Genomic DNA, 10,084 nt, shown 5'->3' with positions numbered 1-10,084 from the left:
TTACGTGTTTTGTGTTTGGTAAAAATCTACATATAAATTCTTGGTGGTTAGTTTCAACATGTGACTACTGTTCCTCTTTCTGAGGCCAGATCGTATCAAAGATCTTCCTAAAGATGTGGTGACAGGCAAGAGAAATTCAGTTTTAAAATGGCTTTTAATTAGAATTATTTATTGCCTTGTCAACATGACTCAAGCCCAACGATATCAGTATTTTTCTTTTTCAGACTGCTGCTGGACAAAACAAGACATTTGAAGCTGTTACCTTGGTCTCTGAGACACTGGAGCACATTTTTCACAGTTTTCTGAACATTTTATAGAGCTAAACAATAAATCAATCAATGCTTTCCTAATTTTTGATGTTAATTGTTTGTGTGAAAAATTCCCCTAGTTGCAGTAAATGCAGTTTGCGTTTTGGATGCAGAGTTTCGACCTCTGTGTAACCAAGTGACTCCATCCTCTCTGTTCAGTCCTGTAATCCTACTGGAAACCTCTTGCCCTTGTGCCACTTATTTAGAGAGTAATGAGGTTTAGGGCGCAGGATAAACCCTGGATTACAGCTCTGGACTGATGGTTTAGCCATAGTCTATACATAACCAGACTTCTAATGCAGCCTCTAAATACCTCTTGCATATGGTCAGCAAGGGCACACTTTAATCTCGCCTTCTGTAAACACATTTCCTCAATCAACACACACTGTGTTCCTAAAAGGGCCAGGCCAGCGATTTTCTAAAGAGGACTGTTGCATATCAGTTTGTCAAAGACAGCTGTTAAAGATATCTGTGGTTGTTTGGATAATTGAGTGCTAGGTGATATCCCTTTTTTGGTTTGTGGCTGACTAGTCAAACATACTGTCTCCTCCTTTATCTCATTTTACACACTCGTACCCAGATGTGAGACTCTGTTTGGGCAGGCCTTCATTTTAACTATCCTCTCAAAGGGTTAATCCCAGAGCTTAAACTGCTGTTTCTAAACAAACCCAAACACACTTTCATTAAAACACACACTCATCATCTGGTTGCCCAGGAGCTGGACAAAGACAGATACACCACTGGTAGAGAGCATGTGAGAAACTTTTGTCATGTTGTCGTTATGTTTCCCCAGGCATCCTCTCAGTCCGGTCAACCTCTCAAGTTCACCACTTCTGACTCCTGCGACCGCATCAAGGATGAGTTCCAGTTCCTCCAAGCACAATACCACAGGTACACAGTAACACACACTTCACCCACACACAAATGAGGAACCCCCCCCCTGTATATTGCATACCATCATTACAGGAAGTTACAGAAGTAGTGCTGTGTCTGACTAACACACTTAGTCAGGCAAACCTCCTCAAGTGGTATTTTCCCCCTGCATCAGTTTACACTCTGAGCTCCACATTTACTAATGTTAATTGGTATTTTTGTTATCTTGTTTTTACACCTGAATTCTGCACTAAATCTTTTGTATTGGCTGGAGTGAGTAGAAAAATACAAGTTATAGGTAAACAGCTTGAAAAAACATCTGTGCATCCTCTCCTCTTAATGGTTTTGTAGAATCCAAGCTGATGAAATTCAGATGGATAAATTTGGATATTAGCTCTCCTCTAATTTCTCTGTATATTCTCTGTAAACAGTTTGAAGTTGGAGTGTGATAAGCTGGCCTCTGAAAAGTCAGAGATGCAACGTCACTATATTATGGTAAGTCTATTATCATCACTTCTCTGTGTGATGTCGTTGAATCCGATCTCCTGAAATATACCAAGGTGCTTGGTGATATCTTTACCTATACTGTTTTTAGTTTCCTGTTTCCTACCACATCATCCTCTCCTGGCTTTGCTTTGTTTGGATGAAAGCACACATGACAGTGCTAGAGGCAGTCTTATTTAGTTCACTAACACACTTTAATAACTATGCTGCAGTGATTTAGATATTACATCATCGCGGTAAATATTACCACTCTTAATTGTTTGTACCAAGCTGAAATATATTTATTCTCTTCTCTCTGTATTGGGCAGTTTGTGTGTGGTCCTATTAAAGGTACAGAAGGTTAACGTTTGTCTTGTTCTCCGTATGTTTATTGTAGTACTATGAAATGTCCTATGGGCTGAACATTGAAATGCACAAACAGGTAATTATCCTCCCCTATAATGCATTTTTCTTTAATGATGCTAGGTATATGTATCTGATCTAATGTCTTTATTTTTTTCATTCTTTCTGCAGGCTGAAATAGTGAAGAGACTGAATGGGATTTGTGCTCAGGTGCTGCCTTACCTGTCACAGGAGGTACTGACACTGACATCTTCATGAATGTGTCTGACCTGAATCTCTGCCCAACAGTCAGACCCAGCCATTTAGTCTTTTAATCACATATCTAGTGAGTGGTGTGTGACCATGTTGTGTCTTCGTTCCAGCATCAGCAGCAAGTGATGGGCGCCATAGAGAGAGCCAAGCAGGTCACACCTCCTGAGATGAACTCGATCATACGGGTGAGCTTTAGTCCACTTACTGTTAGCTTTGTCTTTAAGTGCATAAAGATAGTAAGATATTAAAAGATTAAAGTAGGGCCACAAGGTATCTGTTACCACAGCCTATTATAATTAGTTGAAAACATGAACAAGGTGCAATCAAAAACTCCTGAGATTGCGCCTATAACAAGCAAAAACCGTACATGATTTAAATTTGGCTGCCATCGCCTTCAAAGCAGTCACCTTGTGCAGTGGTACACCACTCCCAGCGCTCCTGCTGTGCTTGCTATTCCATTTGCAACATGTTCTGGATCCACTCCACTGTGTCAAAATGATGACCCAGTGGCTTGCATTTTATTTTGAAGAAGAGGAAGAAGGTGTAGAGAGCCAAATGAATAGGATGGATGGGGAGAGATGATTGTGTTGGTGCAGCCAAAAAAGACAAACATGATGCATCATCTTCAGTTTTAGAGACCGCTGGCTCCTCCACTGCAAAGACTATTCTGTCTGTGCGTTGTAGTCCATTGTACCCAAACACTGTGTGACATTTTGGATATAAAAATCAGTCTCTAACTTATGAACTGACTGTCTTTACCATCGGTATGTTTTCAGCAACAGCTCCAGGTGCAACACCTGTCCCAGCTCCAGGGCTTGACCTTGCCCGTGACCCCGCTGCCCCTGGGCCTCACCCCTCCCACCCTGCCCGCCGTCTCCTCCAGCTCCGGCCTGCTCTCCCTCTCCTCCATCCTGGCCAACTACTCCCATGGGCAGGCCCAGGTGGTGAAGGATGACAAAGCCCGGGACGCCGCAGAGCGAGCACCCAGAGGAGAGGACGGGGACAAGTCAGACTAGTGCCGACACAGTGAGGAGGTTTGGAGAAGGGGATGATATTATGGAGGTGAAGGGTTGGGGGAAAAAAAAAAAAAAAAAAAAAGAAAGTTGAAACTGTAACTGTAATTTGAGAGATTGATGTAAGTCTGACTGCCTGTCTGCTGAGTGTTGATGTAGAAGAGTAACTGCAGGGGATGATGACAAGCAGAGAGGACCGAGTTCAAGCTTTTTGGATGTGTAGAGAATGAAACTGCTGAATGGCTGACAGTGAGAGTTCTTATTATTTAGTGATAATAGACTCAGTTCAGGCTTCTAGACTTTAAATATATGCTTTTTTTTAGTGTAAGCCGCTGTTGTTAGGCTTAACCAAGATAAATGTTCCCCCATTTGGAGAGACAAAAAGAGCTAAGGATGAAAACTAACCGCAGTCTCCCTTACATGGATCTGCCTCTCACAGGTTTATTTTTCATACTTCTTGTTATCAGATCTGTATTCAGTGTTTTTATTTTTTTTCCAGTCCCTCTGATCTGTTTCTTACTGGTCCCCGTCTGCCAGTCACAGTAAGCAGTTTTAACAACATCTCAGTTCCCTTCTAGCTCCTTTTCAATGATGTTCAATAGCTCAGTATCACCTTTTTCCAAAATGTTGACTGGAGTTATATTGTGCATTTATGTTCTTGGAGCCAAATTAAATCTAAGTCGGATGTTAAACGGGATGTTTTAAAGGGACATTTTACTCGCCAGGTGCATTCAAACCTTTCAAAACCTAAACCACCCTTTTTCATATGACCAACCACTGGATGCATTACCTTAGCTGTGTACCTCAATCCCAAATGAATGGGATTTTATTCCATTAAAAAAACTCTATAGTTTGTACAAATGGTAGTATAACCAGCTTTGGGGTTAATTTGTGTCTCCTAGGCCTAGCTGCTGCTGCTGCTAAACATGCGCTACATGGCACGGACCATGACTCGTCTTTAAATGACAAGAATTTACGCTCTGAAAAAAAAAAAAGACTTTATTTTGACATGTTGTTTTTGTGTTAAAGTTAAAAGACAGGCTATAATTAGTCTAGAATTGTCTGTGTGTGCTCGAGTGAATGTGATTGGAAAGAAGAAAACTCTTGCTTAATTTAACTTTTTTTTGAAGCACCTTTTGTATTTTCCTTAACCCCCACCCCCTTCCCCCCTTCCCCACGTCAGCCCTTTCCTCTTGCTGGTCCACTCTTAAATAAACTTGAATGGGATCTAAACTTCAGAACCAGATGGTCGTAACCAACAGACGAGTACTGTATTTCTGTAAGTTGGCAGAGCACTTCTGTTTATACTGAGACTGTATCAAGCACCTGTTTTTTCCTATCTTGTGTGTGACAATAAGGGGGAATCTCCCCCCCAACTTTTTTTCATTTTCCCATTGTTTAGATGAAGAATGTGTCCTGGGTGAGTTGCTAAAGCTCTGTAAACAGCAGCAAACATACAATCCTTCATAAGAAAACATATTTTTACAAAATTATTACAACCAGAATTTGTGTTGGTTACCAAGCTGGATTCAGAACATTTTCAAAAAAACAGTCTCCCAACTCCTTACCAAATACAAATTCTATAAAGTATATACTTATCTTGATAGTATACTTCTCTTGTAAGAATTGAAATGTAGTTTTGTACTAAGAGGAAATAATAGATGTGCACCAACAGTTTTTGTTTGACACATATGAAGAATTTCACCTGATATAATGCATACAGTTGCACTGTGATTTTGCATACAGTATATTTGCCCTATAAAGATAGATATATTAATATTGTGGAAAACAAAAAGAAAACAAAAGCAAAAAACAACTATTTCTGATTTTGGAATAACATGTTGCTGTCTTTCTTAAACTAAATCTGCAGTGATTTCCTAAAGTTACAGTTAAAGTACAGTACTGATGAAGTATAATATAAAGGTTAGTATATGGCACATATTGTATGCAGTCAGTTTGTAGAGTGGAACTGGGACACAGTTTACTAGAATGTTCATGATTTAGGCAGTAGAGGGCAGCAGTGTACTCTCATGGGTTATTAGTATAAAGGCAAACTGACATCCTCTAAGTATCTGAAGATGTCCAGGTCGGTCTGTTGTGTTCACATTATTCTCACTGCTGTTCTCTTCTCCGGCTGAGAACCAGTACACTGCGGGTGTTAGCTGGTATTCCCCTGTAATGTGAGCAGCTTTCCAGAGCTTTGACAACCCACCTTTTTAATGTCTGAGCACATCCAAGAGTGGCACTTCAACCTTTCTCTCTTTGTTTTAATTTGAAAAGCACTTAAGTTGTGGCTCAGTGCTCTTTTGTTTTTCTTCTTCCTGTCTGTGCTAGTGTTGGGGGACCTACACAGTTTCCCTCCCTGGAGATTTGACTTTAATATATGGAGTGTGAGAACAGATCAGTTAGTCATTTGCACTCTTTATGCTGACGTCGGTCTCTGTAGAAAACTCCTTTGGCAAAACTCAGACATATGAATGGTATGTGTGTTTGTTTTTGCTGTGAAGGGCCAATTTGTATACATATGAATATATCAATATACATATTTTTTAAAGCATTTTTGTATGTTTCAAAGCTGCTTTTTAACGTGTGTGTATCATGGAGGACTTAAGTGTTGTATGTGTGCATTACAAGCCTACAGTAAGAGAGGCACAATGTTGTATACCATGTCGTTTTTTCCTGTTTTTTCTCTCCCGTTCTCTCAGTAGGCAGTAACACTTAACATTGTTTTCTAGGTTTGTAAATGTTTTATCCTTTTTTTGTGCAAACAAAAACCAGTTTAATGTGTTTATGAACACAGTCTCATTTAAAAAAAATACCTTAAAAAAATGTAAACAAGAAACCGTGTACTCAAATGAGAATGAATCAACCTTTTAGCAGTAAGGAAGCTTCTCTGGTGCCTTACAAATAAAAGATGTGATTGAGAGTGGTCATTTGTCTTTTCCTGTGAACAAAATACTGAAACAATATGAAGGACAAAAAGGCAACATTAAAGGGCATGAAAATGACTTCAGCACTGACTTATTGAAGCCTGGAGTTATGAAATGTAGCATTTAGAGCCTGAGTAAAATGTTCAGTCTGATAGTACAAGCTTTGGTACTCCCTAGTTGAATCAGATACAAGTTTGCACTTTGAGGAATGAATTAGATTACAGAAGTCACAGTGTTATTAAAAATGAAACAAAACCCAAGTAATTCCCATCAGGTTAGTAACATCTCTCAGGATGAGTCACCACATAACCATGACCTTGTGAGTTTTATAGCTCTTTGTTTTGGTTCACTCTCATACTGGTTTGTTGCAAAAAAAAAAAAAAAAGCTCTTAAAAGTATTTAGCAGTTAAAGAACCAGATATTTCCCTAAGGTCTGGTAGCCCTGAGGGTCAAAGCACAACATTTCATAATACACAACATGTCAGATTACAGAAGTGGTGGAACAACCCTTCTTGTCTGTGACGGGACACAAACCAGATCAGTAGTTTGTCTGTGTATGATGTCAGTGAAATGCAGCGGGAGGGCACGAAGTAATTCTCTACATGGGAAGCACTATCACAGGCTCTCAAAACGCCCTGCAGTTTGCATCATTTATGGTCGAGTACCAAAAGCTGTTGTTAATTAGGTGGGTTGCCAAGAAACAGACAAAATTAGTGTTTAAACTGATGTTTCAGTGCATCCATAATGACATTATTTTCTTTGTGTTGAACACTAGGGGGTTACTCTGTATATTACACAGAAGGAACAGAGTCAGACAGGGCTGGTGCTCATGTGTGCACTGACCAATATAAATATACCGAATTGTAAGTTTGTGGGATGTTGTTGTTTGGATGATTTAACTTAACCAGCTAACATATGGTTACACCAGTTGTGGCTTGTTGCCATAGCAATAGTAACAAGTCATATAGGCCCAAGCTATGTTGTAAATACAGATAAGATACATTATATTTATTTCAGAATGCAGATATATCTATTGTTAGAATGATCAAAGCAGATATTGATATGTGTCATAATTCATACCAATGTACTGAGTCTTTTATTGACTGCTTTTCTGTATTTAACATTCTTCTGGTTATTAATGTCACAGTTTGTGAAAATACTGTATACCAATTACAAGTAAGTGGTTTAGTACTTATGCATGTAAATAAGTGGTGCAATGTAGTTTAGCTCAGCAATTTAATCATTAATTAGATTAGTAAGTAATTTAGTTTAGTTAATAAGTAGTATTTAAGTTAGTAAGTAATTTCTTCCAACTTTTTTTTTTTTTAATTAAACTTTACAGTCACCTGTTCTTTTTTCCCTACCCATTAACCCATTGTTCCTGGCTCTCTGGGAAGACTTTGCTACTCCAGGTCCTGGTAACGCACGGGATTTTGATCTTTTAGACTCTGCACCGTAAGCCACCGTACGGTATCTACCAGGCGTGCTGCGCAACCAGTCTCCCTCACATTAGAACCATCTCTCAGTGCTTTTCAAGCTTCACTTTGGCTGTTGGATTTGTTTTATACTCTGCAACCTTCGGATTGCTTATCTGACTGAAGTTAAGAAAACACATTTTAATAGATTATCCAAACAAATGTATTAAAAATTTACGCAATTAATCGCAGTAGTTTAAAAATCCGACGAAAGAGATACAAGTTATAGATTCTCGTCTCTGTATCCAGCTGCCGTTCGCTCCCTCTGTGTGTTTATCTGTAGTGATCTGAGTGCCGTTGTTGGCCTGCCTGTGTTGTCATTGGTCATGGCATTCTGGGAGGAGCGCAGAGAGGCGGAGAAACGAAGTCGAAAAACAGATTTAAACCAAGGTTTGAACAGTTGCCTCTGTTTGTCAGTATTGTGAGAACACTTAATTGCCGAAGAAGTCTGGATGCTAAAACAAGCTTTGAAGCAATTTTTTTGTCGAACCAGGAGTGAGGCTGGATGCTGAACAGTGTTCAGTGAACACACCTTATGGCGCGAAGGTAAGGCCTATGAGCTAACCAGCTAGCGGCTAGCGTTAGCGGCGAGCATAAACATTAGCCTTCCCTTTTAACGTTTCCATGCGTGGGTAAGAGTGTATTTGTGTTTCCCTGACTGGGGCATCCCTGACATGAGTTGTGGACCCCCAGCGTGGACGGGTGAAAACCGAGGAGCTCTTGATAGTCTGTTTAAATCTGTGTTGTAATTGTTTAGTCACTTTAACGATGTCTTGCATCTCTTTCTAATTTTGGTGTGCCATCCTGGTCATTTTAACTGAGTTTATAGCGGTCTATCATGTCGTTATCGTCATTTTGTGTCTATTTGTGGTCATTTTGTGTTATATTACGTCTGTACCTGGCTGCTTTATACCTGGATGTCAGCGTTAACGACAGCAAATTTGAGGTGCCGTGAAGTCAAAATGGCTGACTTCGTGTAGGCTTGAGGTCATTACATCAGGAGACTTTTTTGTACACCTGGGCATATTATGTTTGTGGTCTGAATTTCGTCGACAAACTAAGTCAATGGGGGATCACTTTTTACTGTTGCCTTTGCAGCTTTGTTCTCAGGCTCTAATAATCCAGGCAATTCCAATAGGGCCTCGCTTTCGTGCTCTGGCCCTAATAAGAAAAGTAATGTGTAATGGTAAAGTAATATAATATTAAAGGTAACAGTAAAAGTAATCTGTTATGTAAAAGCATGCATAAGTAATAGTAATCAAAAATAGAAGGAAAAATGTCATGTCGGTCAAAAATGTGAAAAAATGCCACAGAATAGTAAAGCATCAAAAATGTCTTGTTTAATGTTCTGTTTCAGCTGTAATGTTTAATATTTTTCTGTGTTTTCATGGTTAAACTGTTGATGACGAATAGGTAGTAGTGTATTGATCATTTTCCTTTGCATGTTTCTCTTTGATTTCCTTCAGGTGTCACCACTCTGTCCACAACATCATCCATGATCGCAGAGATTGTCGTCCATGATTGGAGAGACATTGTCCACGATCAGAGACACTGTCCATGACTCACAGAGACCTGTGCAAAAGGTCCGTAGTGACGGAGTTCTCAAATTTAACGGCATTGTTTGTGATCAGAGAGACATTGATGATAATCACCAGAGAATTTGCCCATAATCGCAGAGACATAGTCCACGATCACAGAGACCGTAGTCCACGATAACAGAGTCTTCGTACAATGAAGAAGTTCTTTGAGACCAGGACTGAGGCCTCCAGGTAATTCATAAACAGCTTTACATCATCCAACACAGAGCAACTGACATTGTTTATGTTAAGTGTTCAGTATATCAGAAAAGTGTAGTAATAGAAGTAATTTGCAATATAAAAAATAATGTATAAGTAATCTCTATGAACAGAAGTAATGGTAAAAGTAACATATGCAACTGCTTCAGTGATTAGGTTGATAGACACAATTAATAATAATTTTACCTTTTTTTGTTGTTGGGCTCCTCAGGAGGTGATGACAGTCAACTGTTCATTTTCTGAAACAGCCCTTTAATGTTTGTGAAATCTTCTGGTTCAGCTCTAATGTTGAATATTTTTCTGTGTTTTCATGGTTAGTCTTGATGAGGAATAGGTAGTAGTGTACTGATTCATTTTCCTTTGTATGTTTCTCTTTGAATTTCCTCCAGGTGTCATCACTTCGTCCACCACGTAGTCCACGATCACCAAGACGTGTCCATGGTCGAGAGACATTGTTGAGGATGAGGGAGACATAGTCCACTGATCAGATACATTGTCCAATGATCACAGAGACCTTGTCAAAGATGAGAGAGGCGTTGTCCATGATCAGAGATATTGTCCCATGCTTCGTAGAGACCTTGCGATAGAATC

General features: G+C 39.5%; 1 protein-coding gene across 1 annotated transcript; it reads left to right on the top strand.

The window, feature by feature from the left end:
* Window positions 1-1,046: 1,046 nt before the first annotated feature.
* LOC108874706 (TLE family member 5) lies at window positions 1,047-6,218 on the top strand. Its single transcript, XM_018663217.2, has 6 exons — window positions 1,047-1,199; window positions 1,613-1,676; window positions 2,062-2,106; window positions 2,199-2,261; window positions 2,390-2,464; window positions 3,056-6,218. The coding sequence occupies exons 1-6, from the start codon at window positions 1,090-1,092 to the stop codon at window positions 3,293-3,295; spliced, it is 597 nt and encodes a 198-aa protein (XP_018518733.1). The 5' UTR covers window positions 1,047-1,089; the 3' UTR covers window positions 3,296-6,218.
* The last annotated feature ends 3,866 nt before the right edge of the window (window positions 6,219-10,084 follow it).

This window comes from Lates calcarifer, unplaced genomic scaffold, assembly GCF_001640805.2.
Source record: "Lates calcarifer isolate ASB-BC8 unplaced genomic scaffold, TLL_Latcal_v3 _unitig_555_quiver_2564, whole genome shotgun sequence".
Taxonomy (NCBI): domain Eukaryota; kingdom Metazoa; phylum Chordata; class Actinopteri; family Centropomidae; genus Lates; species Lates calcarifer.
The sequence above is the reverse complement of the archived record's forward strand: the minus strand, read 5'-3'. Positions and strand labels throughout refer to the sequence as shown.